This window comes from Phodopus roborovskii, unplaced genomic scaffold (genome assembly GCF_943737965.1).
Source record: "Phodopus roborovskii unplaced genomic scaffold, PHOROB, whole genome shotgun sequence".
NCBI classification, from domain to species: domain Eukaryota; kingdom Metazoa; phylum Chordata; class Mammalia; order Rodentia; family Cricetidae; genus Phodopus; species Phodopus roborovskii.
In genome coordinates, this window is record NW_026126525.1 from 8,102,664 (window position 1) to 8,119,108 (window position 16,445).

Below are 16,445 nucleotides of genomic sequence, written 5' to 3' on the forward strand. Positions count from 1 at the left end.
GCCCTTCACTGATAATGAGATTGATGACTAACTTATCCACTAACATAGAGCCCTCATCTAGTAGCTGATGGAAACAGAAGCAGACACCCACAGCTAATCACTGAGCTGAACTGGAATCCAGATTCAGAGAGGGAAGACAAGACCAGGCTACATAAACCCACAGACATAGCTGATCTGAACAAAGAGGAGCCAATGGGCCCCCAGACTGATAGATGGAAACCAGCATTGGACCGACTCAGACATGGGTCTCAGTTAGAAGGCCTGGACAGTCTAAGGGACCTCTGACAGTGGAACCAGGATGTATCCCTGGTGCACAAAAGGACTTTGGGAGCACATCCCCCATGGAGGGATACTCCCTTAACCTAGAGGCAGAAGGGAGGGCCTAGTCCCTACTCCATATGACTTGACAGATTTTGTTGACCCCTCCTGGAAGGGACTATCCTCACTGTGGAGTGGGGGAGAGGGGATGGGATTGGAGGGTGGTTGGGGGAGACATGGGAGGGAGGGAAAGAGGGGGGCAGGAACGATATGTAAAATAAGAAAAAAATATAAATAAAAATAAATTTTAAAATAGTTGTTAAGATAATAAATCTGACGTTGTAACCACAGAAATTTATAAGTTTGAGATGATAAATGTTTTTTTATTAAAAGTCCCACATAGACCATAACTTCACTTTATATATCACAAAACATAAAATTGTCAATATAAAATTAAAGATAAAACTTTCAAATGTAGAGCTGAATGAATTATTAAATGATAAAACCCTTCATAACCACTCACACCAATAATACTTCAGTATGTATCTTTCAATAGCATCTCAAAGTTCCCCTCATTTATAGCTGTTTTTCCTTTTAAAATTCATTTTTCAAAATTTTTATTCATACGATATTCTTTCCTGTCCCCCCAAATCCTCCAAGGCACTCTTCCTCTACCTGCCCAACTTCGGGTTCTTTTTCTTCTCAAGAGAAAAAGGGGGTGTGGGATCACTAACAAAAATGGTATCTAAATTGTGTTGTCATCTATTCCTGAGCCTGGGGCCTGACCTGGAGTGTGCCTGGTATACACAGTGCCACTCCACTGAAGTAAACCGATTTTCCTCCTAATAACCATCATTATAAATAGTTTCTTATCCAGGAGTGGGAGCCTTTTGCCCACTTCCCCTCTCTCATGCTAAGACTTTGTTCTGGCTTGAGCATGCATAGTTACAGTGCATGCTCTCAAAGTCTCTGTGAGTTCGTTGGAGCATTTTTCCCTGTTGTGTCTGGAAAACACTTTCCTTGGAATTGTATACCAACTCTGCCTCTTAAGTCTTTCTTTTCCCTCTTCTGCATATAGATCCCTGAGTCTTGAGAGGATGGGCGTAGTGAAAAATATTCATTTCAGGGTTGAGCACTCTTAAGTCCTCTCCCTCTGGATGTTGTCCAGGTGAGACTCTCTGCATTGTCATCTACTCCAAGAAGAATCTTCTCTTCTGAGGTTTGTCTGATGCTCTGATCTACAGATGGAGCAGTATGTGAAACAATTATAAAACTAGCTTCTAAACGCTACCTCTGACACCCACAGATTCGTGCCGCTCTCAGACCTCATCAAAGATGATTCTTTTCGAGTGGACAGTAATTAATGCAAAAACTCACAACTGCTCAAAGTGCAGAGAGCATGTGCCTGTGTAGTGATCAGCCATAATGAGACATCTGTACCACAACCTCTATCCCCAGTGTTCAGCCAAAACTCAAAAGAGTACAGAAATAGCCTGACACCCAGAAGCCAGAGAGGACCATGGTCAAGAACAGTGATTTCTGCACAAGACAGGACTGATGCATTGGTGAACCCACAGCAGTTGCCTATATTAAGATTTGCATAAAATCAAGCCAGCCAAAATCCCAGTGTTTGTCAGGGATGGGCTCGTTAGCCTTCACCCCCAATGAGACCCCCAGTTGAGAGCTGATGGCTGCCAGAAGAGGGAAAGCCAGTTTTCTTTAAGAGTTTGGCCCCTGGTAGAACCATTGCACTTCAGCAGGTGGCCCACACCTATGAGCATGCAGGCAGCACAAATTCAAGTCAGTAAGCCAGGTTAAAAAGGGAGACATGAAGTGTAGGGTGGGACAAATTAGGTGACGGAGAGGTAAATATGATCAAAATATATAGTATGTGCTATGAAGTTCTCAAAGACTAAAATATATTAAAAACATAATAGCAATGCAGTGTCAGATCTGAAGTTTACTATGAGGCCCAGTATGATACATAATTACTACCCTAGTCTCCCAAGAGCAACTATGCTCATCTTGTTTTGGTTTTCAATGCTGAAGGGTTTCTGTTGTTGTTCCTAATTATTTTCTGAACTTTGTCATCATTTTTAAGGCTTTCATCTACACATCATTTTCTTACTAGTTTTCAGTGTGCGGTTTTAAAAGTCACTCTTTGATGAGCAGGTGTATGCAGTGTGTTTCCACTGTAAGTCACTCTTCAGTGAGCAGGTGTGTGGAGGCACTGCTCCCTTCTCTCTCTCTCTCTCTCTCTCTCTCTCTCTCTCTCTCTCTCTCTCTCTCTCTCTCTCTCTCTGATCATGGTGGGGTTTTTTGTTTGCTTGTTTGTTTTTTGTTTTTTCTTATTTTCACATATGGATCCCAGTTCCCTCTCCCTCACATCCTCCCATGCCTCCCATTGAAGACCCATCCCATCCCCATCCAGGGAGGGTGAGGCCTTCTAGGAGGTATCATCAAAATCATTTGGGCCCTCCCTCATATCTCTAGGCTAAGGAGTCTCCCTCTATGGGGAATGGGTTCTCGAAGTTCATTTGTGTACTAGTGATATATCCTGGTTCCACTGTCAGAGGACCCATAAACTTCTCAGTCCTCCTAACTGAGACCCACATTCAAGGTGTCTGGGTAGGTCCAATGTTGGTTTCCCAACTATCAATCTGGGGTCCATGAGCTCCCTCTTGTTCAGGTCAGCTATCTCTGTGGATTTCTCTAGCCTGGTCTTGACCCCTTTGCTCATCACTCCTTCCTGTCTGCAACTGGATTCCAGGAGTATGGCTCAATGTTTAGATATGGGTGTCTGCTTCTGCTTCCATCAGCTACTAGATAAGGGCTCTAGGATGGCATATAAGGAAGTCACTAACCTCCTTCAGAGAAGGGCATTTAAGGTAGACTCTCCACTATTGCTTAAATTGTTAGTTGGGGTCATCCTTGTAGATCTCTGGACATTTCCCTATTGCCAGATTTCTCTTAAAGCCTATAATAGCCCCCTCTATTATGGTATCTCTTTTCTTCACCATCTCTATTCTTTCCCAGTCTCAATCTTCCTGCTTCCTCATGGTCTTCTCTCTCTGCCTCTTCCTGCTAACTCCTTCTCCCCTCTCCCCAGCTACCAATTTGCTTGGGAGATATTGTCCCTTTTCCCTTCTCCAGGGGACCACGTATGTCTCTCTTAGACAAACTCACTCCAGGAGAGTAGATGCCTGGAAATAATCAAATTGAGGGCTGGCATAGATGAAGTAGAAATTAGGAAAACAATACAAAGGATCAATGTAACAAAGAGGTGGTTCTTTGAGAAAATCAACAAGATAGACAAACCTTTACCCAAACTAACCGAAAGGAACAGAAAGGACATGCAAATTAACAAGATCAGAAATGAAAAGGTGGACATAACAATGGACACTGAGGAAATTCAGAGAATCTTCAGGTCATATTTTGAAAACGTGTACTGCACAAGACTAAAAATTGCAATGGAAATAGCCAATTTTCTAGATAGATATCACTTACCAAAACTAAATCAAGAACACATAAGCAATTTAAATAGACCTATAACACCTAATGAAATAGAAGCAGTCCTCAAAATTCTTCCAATGACAAAAAATAAATAAATAAAATAAATAAAGCCCAGGACCAGATGGCTTCAGTGCAGAATTCTACCAGAAATTCAAAGAACAGCTAATACCAATACTCCTCAAAGTGTTCCACACAATAGAAGCAGAAGGGCCATTGCCAAACTTTTTACTAAGCCACAATTACCTTAGGAGCCAAGCCACACAAAGACACAACTATGAAAGAAAACTACAGACCAATACCCCTCATGAACATTGATACAAAAATACTCAATAAAATACTGGCAAATGGAATCCAAGAACACATCAGAGAAATCATCCACCATGACCAAATCAACTTCATCCCTGGATTCAGGGATGGTTCAACATATGAAAATCTCTCAATGTGATCCACCACATAAACAAACTGAAAAAGAAAAACCACATGATCATCTCACTAGGTGCTGAAAAAGCCTTTGACAAAATCCAACATCCGTTCATGATTAAGGTATTGGAGAGATCAGGGATAACAGAAACATACCTAAACATAATAAAAGCAATATACAGCAAACCAACAGCCAACGTCAAACTAGATGGAGAGAAACTCAATGCAATTTCTCTAAAATCAGGAATGAGACAAGGATGTCCACTCCCTCCATTTCTCTTCAATATTGTCCTTGAAGTTCTAGCTAGAACAATAAGAAAACAAAAGGAGATCAAGGGGATACAATTTGGAAAGGAAAATGTCAAACTTTCACTATTTGCAGGTGATATAATAGTTTACATAAGTGACCCAACAAACTCTACCAGGGAACTCCTACAGCTAGCTGATAAACACCTTCAACAACATGGCAGGATACAAGATTAACTCAAAAACAAACAAACAAACAAAAAAAAAACAGTAGCCGTACTATATACAGATGATGCAGGGGCTAAGAAAGAAATCAGAGAAACATCACCTTTTACAATAGCTAAAAACAATATAAAATATCTTGGGGTGATGCTAACCAAACAAGTGAAAGACCTATATCTATATAATCAGAACTTTGAGTCTTTAAAGAAAGAAATTAAAGAAGATACCAGAAAATGAAAAGATCTCCCATGCTCTAGGATAGGTAGGATCAATATAGTAAAAATGGCAATCTTGCCAAAAGCAATCTACAGATTCAATGCAATCCATCAAAATCCCAGCATAATTCTTCACAGACTTTGAAAGAACAATACTCAACTTTATATGGAAAAACAAAAGAACCAGGATAGCCAAAACCAATCTCTTTTTAAAGGCAAAAGGGGAATAGGATATGTGGATTTTCAATTATTGATAAAAATTTAAGGTCAATTTTGTTATATGTACATTTCTCCTCTTGTTTATGTATTTTGTTTGTATAGCTCATTTAAAAGTACAATGTATAATTAAGTACAAATTATAGATAGTTATGTATAATAGTCAAAATGTATAGTTTAGATAGATAGATAGATAGATAGATAGATAGATAGGCATTCTTCAAATCTTTCAAAGACCTACAGAATATGGCAATTAAAATGGTTTAGGGTTTTCTTGACAGTGAGACATAACTGCTCCTGGCAACACCATCTACTAAAGAAAGGAAGACAGAGATCAAAGAAACTGGTTATGGAGTTGGCTTCTAACATGGCAAGACTAGCCATTTGGGAAAGAAACTCCTCTTGTATGGACTATTTGACTTTGTGCTGTATAAAATGGACATGCAGGACCCACAGGAAAGTGACTGCTGATACAAGATGGACATTGCTATAGGGTTTCTGCTTCATAGAAGAGTTGACCAGACATTCTGCAGGACACAGAGAAAAGTGACTGACAAATTGTCAATATAGATGGACAGTTTAGAGTTTCCTGCTTTACTGAGAAGTCTGCCAGACACACTATGGCCTATAGGATGAAGATGAAACATTACAAAAGAACATCAGGTGACTACCCAGGGAGCAAGTTGTCTCTGTAAATTCTAGAGTTTACATATTATCCTTCTGTGGTCTTTGATGGAGTTGAAGATAGACAGTAATGGTTATAGTTTTCCTTAGTATTAAAGGTAAGTTACATATAAGACTTTAGACTCATAAAGATAGGATAGATGATAAAAACATTTTCTTTTCATTATACATTTCTTTGCACCCTGACCACCCTCCCATCCCATCCCCTCACCCCAATTCCACATGTAGGGCAATGCCATCCAGGTGGGGTCATGTAGATCTGACAGGTCATTTGAAGTACAGACTAGGACTTCTCTCCTGTCTCTAGGTTAAGGCAGTATCACTCCATGGGGGATATATTTGCAAGGTACTTTTGTGCACCAGGGATACATCCTGGTTCCACTGTCTGAGGTCCCTTAGGCTGCTCAGTCCTTCTGGCTGAGACCCATATTCAGGGGGTCTGAGTCAGTCCCATGCTGGATTCCCAGCTATCAGTCTAAGGGCCTGTTAGCTCCTCCTTGTTCGGGTCAGCTGTCTCTATGTGTTTCTGCAACCTGGTCTTCTCCTCTCCCTCTTAATCTAGGTTCTAGTTCGACTCAGTGTTTAGGTATGGGTGTTTGCTTCAGTTTCCAACAGCTATTAGATGAGGAGTCCATGGATAAGTTAGTTGTTGATCTTATTATCTGGGAAGGGCATTTATGGTAGCCTTTCCATGGATGCTCAAATTGTTAGTTGGCGGCAGTCTTGTGGGTCTCTAGACATTTCTTTGGGTTCAGTTTTCTCTTCAAACCGATATTGGCTCCCTCTTATATGTTCTCTCTCTATCTCTCTCTCCTGTCTTCTATTCCTACCCTGACTCAATCTTCCTAGTCGCATGTATTTTCCTCTCCTCCCCCCTCTTTCTCCTACTTTTCTCTCCATTCATGGCCTCCCCACTTCCCCTGTGGTTTGGGGGGGGGGGGTCTTGTCCCTTCCCCATTCTGTGAGGGACTTTATGTGAATCTCTTAGAATACACCTTGATTGCTCAGTCCTTCTGGCTGAGACCCATATTCAGGGGGGCCTGAGTCAGTCCCATGCTGGATTCCCAGCTATCAGTCTAGTGGCCCTTAGCTCCTCCTTGTTCAGGTAAGCTGTCTGTATGTGTTTCTGCCGCATGGTCTTGTCCTCTCCATCTGCATCTGGGTTCTAGTTCGACTCAGTGTTTATGTATGGGTGTTTGATCCTGTTTTCAACAGGCATTAGTTGAGGGCTCCATGGAGAAGTTAGTTGTTGATCTCACTCTCCGGGAAGGGCATTTATGATAGCCTTTCCATGGAAGCTTAAATTGTTAGTTGGGAGCACTCTTGCAGTTCTCTAGATCTTTCTTTGTGTTCATTTTTATCTTCAAACCAATATTGGCTCCCTCTTTTATGTTCTCTCTCTCTGTCTCTCTCTCTCTCTCTCTCTCTCTCTCTCTCTCTCTCTCTCTCTCTCTCTCTCTCTCTCTCTCTTCCTATCTTCTATTCCTAACCAGGCTCAATCTTCCTGGTCACACATGTTTTCCTTTCCTCCCCCTCATTCTCTCCTACTTCTCTCTCCATTAGCTGCCCCCCCACTTCACATGAGCTCTGGGGGACTTGTCCCTTCCCAGTTCTGTGAGGGACTTTATATGAATCTCTTAGAATACACCTTGTATCCTAGTTCCTCTGGTGATGTGAATTATAGGCTGGTGATCCTTTGCTCTAGGTCTAAAGTCCATATATAAGTGAGTACATACTGTGTTCCTCTTTTTGTGACTGGGTTACCTCATTCAGGATGGTTTCTTCAAGTGCCATCCACTTGCCTGCGAATTTCAAGATACCATTATTTTTTTTTCTGCAGAGTAGTATTCCATTGTGTAGATGTGCCACATCTTCATTAACCATTCTTCAATTGAGGGGCATCTAGGTTGCTTCCAGGTTCTTGCTATTACAAATAGTGCTGCTATGAACATAGTTGAACAGATGTCTTTGTTGCATGGATATGGATCATTTGGGTATATGCCTAAGAGGGAGATTGCAGGGTCCTGTGGTAAACTATTTCCCATTTTCCTGAAAAACCACCATACTGATCTCCAAAATGGCTGTACAAGTTTGCACTCCCACCAGCAGTGGAGGAGTGTTCCCATTTCTCCACATCCTCTCCAGCATAAGTTGTCATTGGTGTTTCTAATTTTAGCCATTCTGGCAGGAGTGAGATGGTATCTCAAAGTTGTTTTGATTTGCATTTCCCTGATAGCTAAGGATGTGGAGCATTTTATTAAGTGTCTTTCAGCCTTTTTGATTTCCTCTATTGAGAATTCTTTCTTCAGTTCTGTACCCCACTTTTTAATAGGGTTATTTGGTGTTTTGGTGACTAGGTTTCTTGAGTTCTTTGTATATTTTGGAGATCAGCCCTCTGTCAGATGTAGGATCGGTGAAGAACTTTTCCCAGTCTGTGGGCTGCAGTTTGGTCTTGTCAACTGTGTCCTTTGTCTTACAGAAGCTTCTCAGTTTGAGGAGGTCCAATTTATTAAGTGTTGGTCTCAGTGTCTGTGCCCCTGGAGTTATGTTCAGGAAGCGGTCTCCTATAACAATTTGTTCAAGGGTACCTCCTACTTTCTCTTCTAAGAGGTTCAATGTGGCTGAATTGATATTGAGGTCTTTGATACATTTGGAGTTAAGTTTTGTGCATGGAGACAAACATGGGTCTATCTGCAGTCTTCTACACACCCTCATCCAATTGTGCCAGCACCATTTGTTGAAGATGCTGTCCTTGGCCCATGTATAATTTTTGCTGTTTTGTTGAAAATCAGGTGTTCATAGGTGTGTGGGTTAATATCAGGATTTTCAAATCGATTCCATTGGTCTACCTGTCTATTTTTGTGCCAATACCAGGCTATAGCTCTGTAGTAGAGCTTAAAGTCAGGGATGGTAATGCCTCCTGAAGTTCTTTTACTGTATAGGGTTATTTTGGCTATCCTGGGTCTTTTGTTTTTCCATATAAAGTTAATTATTCTCCTTTCAAAGTCAGTGAAGAATTGTTCTGGGATTTTAATGGGGATTGCATTGAATCTGTTGCTTACTTTTGGCAAGATTGCCATTTTCACTATGTTGATCCTACTTATCGAAGAGCATGGGAGATCTTTCCATTTTCTGGTATCTTCTTTAATTTCTTTATTTAGAGCCACAAAGTTCTTATTATATAGGCCTTTCACCCCAAGATACTTTATGTTGCTTGTGGCTATTGTAATTTTGGCTATTGTATGTTTCTCTGATTTCTTTCTCTGCCTCTTTGTCGTCTGAAAAAAGTAGGGCTACTGATTTTTTTTTTTTTTTTTTTTAGATTATCTTGTATCCTGCTAGTTTGCTGAAGGTGTTTATCAGAAGTAGGAGTTCCCTGGTAGAGTTTATTGGGTCGCTTACGTAAACTACCATATCATCTGCAAATAGAGACAGTTTGACTTCTTTCTTTCCTATTTGAATCCCCTTGATCTCCTTTTGTTGTCTTATAGCTTTAGCTAGAACTTCGAGAACAATATTGAAGCGATGTGGAGAGAGAGGGCAGTCTTGTCTTGTTCCTGATTTTAGAGGAATTGATTTAAGTTTCTCTCCGTTCAGTTTGATGTTGGCAGCTGGTTTGCTGTATATTGCTCTTATTATGTTTAGGTATGTTCCTGTTATCCCTGATCTCTCCAAGACGTTAATCATGAAAGGGTGTTGAATTTTGTCAAAGGATTTTTCAGCATCTAGGGAGATGATCATATGGTTTTTCTTTTTCAGTTTGTTTTTATGGTAAATCACATTGAAAGATTTTCGTATGTTAAACCATCCCTGCAATCCAGGGATAAAGCCTACTTGGTCATGGTGGATGATTTCTCTGATGTATTTTTGAATTCAGTTTGCCAGTATTTTATTGAGTATTTTTGCATCAATGTTCATCAGGGATATTGGTCTGTAGCTTTCTTTCTTAGTTGTGTCTTTGTGAGGCTTGGGTACCAATGTTATTGTGGCCTCGTAAAGAGGCTTTCTGTTTCTATTTTGTGGAATAATTTGAGGAGTATTGGTATTAGTTCTTCCTGGAAAGTCTGGTAGAATTCTGTACTGAAGCCATCTGGCCCTGGTTTTTTTTTTTTTTTTTTTTTTTTTTTTTTTTTTTGTTGGAAGGCTTTCAATGACTGCTTCTATTTCATTGCAGGTTATAGGTCTATTTAAGTTGTTTGTCTGTTCTTGATTTAATTTTGGGAAGTGATAGTTATCTAGAAATTGGTCCTTTTCCTTTGAATTTTCAATTTTTGTGAAACACAGGTTTTCAAAGTATGACCTGAAAATTGTCTGGGTTTCCACTGTGTCCGTTGTTATGTTCCCTTTTTGTTTCTGATTTTGTTAATTTGCATGTTCTCTATCTGCTTTTTCGTTAGTTTGGATAAAGGTTTGTCTATCTTGTTGATTTTTTCAAAAAACCAACTCTTTGTTGCATTGATATTTTGTATTGCTTTCCTGGTTTCTATTTTGTTAATTTCAGACCTCAAGTTGATGATTTCCTGGCATCTACTCCTCTGGGGTGACTTTGCTTCTTTTTGTTCTAAGGCTTTCAGTTGTGCTGTTAATTCTCTTATGTGACTATCCTCTGTTTTCTTCATATGGGCACTTAGTGCAATGAACTTCCCTCGTAGCACTGCTTTCAAGGTGTCCCATAAGTTTGGGTATATTGTGCCCTCATTCTTGTTGAAAATTGAAAGTCTCTTGAAAGTCTTTAATTTCTTTATTTCTTCTTTGACCCAGGTGTGATGCAATTGCACATTGTTCAGTTTCCATGAGTTTGCAGGTTTTCTGTGATTTGTGTTGTTGTTGAATTCCAATTTTAAAGCATGGTAGTGTGATAAGATACAGGGAACTATTCCAATTCTCTTGTATATGTTGAGGTTTGTTATGCCACCTAGTATGTGGTTGATTTTAGAGAAGGTTCCATGTGGAGCAGAGAAGAAGGTATATTCTTTTGTGTTTGGATGGAATGTTCTATAGATGTCTGTTAAACCCAGTTGAGACATAACTTCTGTTAATTCTTTTCTTTGTTGAGTTTCTGATTGGTGGTCCTGTCTAGTGGTGAGAGTTGTGTGTTGTAGTCTCCCACTATAATTGTGTGAGGTTTTATGTGAGCTTTGAGTTTTAGTAGCATTTCTTTTATGAATGTGGGTGCCTTTCTATTTGGGTCATAGATGTTTAGAACCGAGACTTTGTGTTGATGGATTTCTCCTGCTATGAATACGAAATGACCTTCTTTATCTCTTTTTCATTAATTTTAGTTTGAAGTCTAACTTGTTAAATATTAGGATAGCCACACCTGCTTGCTTCGTGGTTCCATTTGATTGGAATATCTTTTCCCAACCCTTTACCCTAAGGTAATGTCTATCTTTGAAGCTTAGATATGTTTCTTGTATGCAGCAGAAGGATGGATTCTGTCTTTGTATCCATTCTGTTAGCTTGTGCCTTTTTATAGGTGAGTTAAGACCATTAATGTTGAGGGTGAGTACGGACCATTGATTGTTGATGCTTGTTTGTTTTAGAAATGTTGTTGGCAGTGGTATTGTGAATATATTTGTCCTGCTTTACCCTTGGTTTCTGGTGTGTTAGATTATCTGTTGCCTACATTTTTGTGGGTGTAGTTAACTTCCTTGGGTTGGAGTTTTCCTTCCAATACTTTCTGTAGGGCTGGATTTGTAGATACATATTGGGAAAATATGGTTTTGTCATTAAATATCTTTTTTTCTCCATTTGTCGTGATTGAGAGTTTTGCTGGGTATAGTAGCCTAGGCTGGCGTCCGTGGACTCTTAGTACTTGTAGAACATCTATCCAGGACCTTCTGGCCTTGAGAGTTTCCATGGAATAAGTCAGGTGTAATTTTGATAGGTTTGCCTTTATATGTTACCTGTCCTTTTTTGTTCGCTGCTCTTAATATTCTTTCTTCATTCTGTATGCTAGGTGTTTTGGTTATTATATGTCCTGGGGTCTTTTTTCTTTGGTCCAGCCTATTTGGGATTCGGTATGCTTCTTGTACTTTCATGGGCATGTCCTTCTTCAGATTGGGAAAGTTTTCCTCAATGATTTTGTTGAATATGTTTTCGGCACCTTTGAGCTGGGCTTCCTCACCTTCCTCTATGCCTGTTATTCTTAGGTTTGGCCTTTTCATGGTGTCCCACATTTCCTGGATGTTTTGTATTAAGGATTTGTTGGATTTATGATTTTCTTTGGTCAATGAATCTATTTCCTCTAATTTATCTTCAGTGCCTGAGATTCTCTCTTCCATGTCTTGAATTCTGTTGGCTATGCTTGAGTCTGTAGTTCCCGATCATTTGCCCAGTTTTTCTATTTCCAGCATTCCTTTGGTTTGTGTTGCCTTTATTTTCTCTATTTCAGTTTTCAAGTCTTGAACCGTTTCCTTCACCTGCTTTATTGTTTTTACTTGGTTTTCTGTACTTTCTTTACTTTCCTTAAGAAATCTGTTCATTTCTCCCACTTTTTTGTTTTTTCTTCCATTTCTTTAAGGGATTTTCTCACATCTTCTTTGAGGGCCTCTATCATTTTTATGATGGTAATTTTTAAGTCGTTCCCTTCTGCTTCCTCTGTTTTGTTGTTGTGTTCTGGTCTAGTTGGTGGAGATTCCCTAGATTCTGGTGGTGTCATGCTTGTCTTTCTGTTGTTAGGTGTTTTCTTGTATTGCTTCTTCCAGTCGGTGTTGGTGGGGGTATCTTCCTCTCTCTATGGCACTTCCCTGGTGGGCTTATGTGGGTCAGAGGTTCAATATCTGTAGCTCTGGGTGGTCCAAGCTCTCTAGGAGGTCTCTCCACAGGCAGGGGTCCAGGATGGGGTCAGAGATCAGTCTCCAATAGAAGACTGGTGATGGGGGTCAAAGATACCGAAGGCAGTGACTCTGGATGTTCCTTGTGCCTATAGGCAGATCTAGCCTGGGCCTGCTACTCTCCATCTGAGGCTTCTTTAGCAGAGGCCCTGCTGTGGGGGGTCAAGGATCCTGCTGGCAGGAACTCAGAGTGGTCCTGTGGATCTCTGGGAGGGGCCCAGACTCCAGTAGAGGACTGGTGGTGGGGGTCAGAAATCAAGCAGGTGGAAATTACAGGTGGTCCTGCATGTATAGGCAGGTCTCCTGTGTTCAGAGCCACTCCGAGAAGTTCCCCAAGTTGTGTGGACTGTTGGCTCCACCCTCTGTCCCAGTGTTCAACCAGAGCAGTGGGACAATGGGCAGGGTAGGGCACAGGGTATGGGGAGGGCAGGCTCTCAGTGGGTATATCAGAGGTCCAAGAGGACTCTCGATAGGGACAGGACACAGGAGCAGAGGGATCCGGGGCCAACCCAGGGAGTTCCTGGAGGAGGGTGAAAGGGAGAGGCTGCCCAAATTGGGCCCAGACTCACCTCTCAATAAAACATTTTCTTTAATTCCTGATAATGTTAATGGACTAAATATTGTTAACTATAGTTCTTATTTGATAACTATTTTGTTATATATTTTACTGTGTTGAAGTTAAAGCCCTTTTTTTATTTATACAGAAAAGAGGAGATGATGGGAGATGTCATTCTGTAAATATGTTTGCCAATAGGGAAGCAAGACAGGTGGGACTAGGAGGCATGGAAGATTCTGGGAAATGTAGGATGGAGTCGCGATGTGATCTCAGAAGAAGAGGATGCATGGGTCTGGTGTTCTTGGTAAGATAAAACTATGTAGAAATACATATATTAGTAATTATGGGTTAATACTTAAGACAGAGCTAGCCAATAAGAAGCTCTAGCCATTGGCCAACAACTTTATAACTAATAGAGTCTCTATGTGTTATTTTGGTACTGACCCAGCTCTGGGACCAGGCTGGTGGGAAAGTGCTCATAACAGATGATGGCTAGCAGAGACTGCAGAAAGTTATAGAGAGAGAGCAAGAAAGGTTTAGCAATAGAAATGAAATTGCAGTTCAATATGAGTAAGAAATTCTAGTAGATTATTGTACAATATAGAGTCGGGTCATAATATAGAGCTTTCACCTCAACACTCTAGATAAAATTACATAAACATTTGTGACACAAGGAATTGGTAACCATTTGAGGAAATCTATATAGTTACTGCTTGCATGTACACATTAATAAATGCAAATTTTGAGTTCCTATGTATGGGTTAAATTTCACTTTTAGAGATTCACCTCATGGCTTTCTGTGATGGAATGGCATGCCTGGTTGTCCCTATTCCTATGTTGAAATTCTAGCTCCCAGGGTGACATATTAGTAGGGGAACTTGAAGAGGATGAACAGTATCTAATTAATGAGTCCACTGGGAGACAGCTAGCCCCTTTCCTCATATGAAAAAATAACTGTAAGAAACAATCCCTCATAAGATTCTCAGTTTGTTGACAGCTTCTAGTACTGTGTATTTTACCAAATAATATGAAGTAAATTACCATTGTGTACAAGCAAAAAAAAAAAAAAAAAAAGACTACCCTGCCCTGCTTCTTTATGCTTTTTTAAGTTTCACAGAATTTTTAGGAAGCCTTTTCCTAGTGAATCGGAGTTATTAGCTGGAACAGAGCTGTAAGCTGTGAGCATGAGTTTTCTGGCCCATCAGGGTTCTGCCCCCCTTCTCAGTCCCAAATAAACACACAGACCCTATATTAATTATAAAACTGTTGGCACATGACTAGGGCTTCTTATAGGAGGTGAGAGAGGGAGGAAGGAAAGGAATTAAAAAGGAAGGAAGGAGGGAGGGAGAGAGAGAGAGGAAGAAAAGAAAGGGGTTACTTTAAACAGTATGCTTGAGGTACTTGAGATGAAATTCTTTGGATTCTACTTCCCATGTGACTTAAATGGGTGACTGATTATCTTGCAGCCACATTTGAGAACATGTGTCTACATCCAACAGCACTTTAAAAGTTGTCATTGAATCCAATGAGATGGCTCAACAAGTAAATGCACTAACCCCTACACATGGTAGCTTGAGTATGATCCCTGGGACCCACAAGATGGAAGGAAATAATCAACTACCACAATATGTAGTTGCTTTAGTATTCAATGTCATCTTATTTTCTCATGAAAGATAAAGAGATATAAATAATTCCAAATTTAAGAGCATGTCATTCCCTCAACAATGTTACTAGTCTTTTTGTTTTGGAGATTTCTAAAATTCTGACTGATAGAACACAACACAGTAATTTATTACCTCTAACCAACATTAACATTTTTAGTTTCTAACCTGAAAAATCTATGTCTTAAAAAAAAAAATATTGAAATCTGTCCTAATACCACAAGCCTTAAGTTTGTCAATGTTCCACCTGGGCTTCAAAGACAACTTTATCTATTAAGGTATTTAATTAAGGTATTTATTACCCACATTTGTGGGGGGGGGGGTCTTTTAACATTTGAAAGTTTGTATGTAAACACAGAAAAGCAGTGTTATCTTTTTCCTTCATTTCAGTGTCTTAGATGCAAGGGATAGCAAAAATAACTTCCGTGTTTAAAATTTTGTCTAACAGCCAGGGAGACTGGAAAGGGGACTTGTTGCCCAGCCCAATGACCTGAGTTCTATCCCTGGGCCCATAAAATACAAGTTCAGAACTGACTACAAGTTGTCCTCTGATTTTTAATGCATGTGTGTGTGCACACAACTATAATTAAAAGCTTGGGTTGTTTTTTAGAAATCATTTTTTTTTTTTTTTTTTTTTTTTTTTTTTTTTAGAAATACCACTTAACACTTATTTTCACATACAATTACAAAACAAATTCTGTTCGACTAAGATTATTTTCATACCGTGGTACCTAATATAATTTGAAGTCAAAATACTTTTCAAACAAGTAGCCAGGTGGTCCTCGTGTAAGTAAAACGCTTTTGGGGAATAAAAGAAAAAAAAATTGTTCGTACAACTAAAATGTTATGTGACTGCCTTGCACTGGAGATATGGAGTTGGCCAGGTTCAAATCACTCCCAGTCTTCTCTGTTGCTGACCCCGGAGAATGGTTCTTGTTCTCTTTGATCTGAAAGGGAGGTGGCATCTTGGGGCCCGAGTGCTTTGGGTCTCAGGCTTTCAGAACCCACCAACTACGGTTTTCCCGCCTCTCTGCGCTCTGATGCACACGGTAACCAGTTCCCACCGGTTTAGAGCTACTATTTTACTAGGACCACAAGTCACACAACCCCCTGTCTGTGCTGCACACTGGCTCTTGCAGGGCTCTGGGACTCGGGAGCCAGTGACCGGCCATCCGCGCTGCCACCGCCAGGAGGCGACCGAGCCCCGCAGCGGCCCGCAGGGTGGCCCGGCGCTTACCTCCAGGTAGTATAGGTCCACTGTGGTGATCTGCGAGTCCAGGAAGTCTTCGTAGGTATTGAACTGCGTGACGATGTTGTCCACGGCCGTCAGCCCCTCGTCCTGATCCATCGTGGCTACACGACGCGTCCCTAGCAACCGAAGCTGGGGGCGGGACGTCCCTAGCAACCGAAGCTAGGGGCGGGGCTGTACACTCTCAGCGCTGCGCTAAACCCGCCCCAGTCGGTGTCCAGGTCGGATTCCTCCTGACTAACCCCTGGGAACCTGTCCAAGACAAGTCACCCTGCGAAACAAATTCCCACCCACGGCTTAGAAACTACAGCATCTCTAGGGTGTTCCGTCAAAATGTGCTTGCTCAGTGTTTGCATTAAGTATCCTGTA

General features: G+C 40.7%; 1 protein-coding gene across 1 annotated transcript in view; it reads right to left on the reverse strand.

Annotated features, from left to right (window-relative positions):
• Cfap299 (cilia and flagella associated protein 299) overlaps positions 1 to 16,197 on the reverse strand; it is a 484,124-nt gene extending 467,927 nt beyond the window's left edge. The window contains exon 1 of the mRNA XM_051198282.1: positions 16,065 to 16,197. Coding sequence (XP_051054239.1) covers positions 16,065 to 16,175 — 111 coding nt within the window. The 5' untranslated portion in view covers positions 16,176 to 16,197. The remainder of the gene's footprint in view (positions 1 to 16,064) is intronic.
• Positions 16,198 to 16,445: the final 248 nt, after the last annotated feature.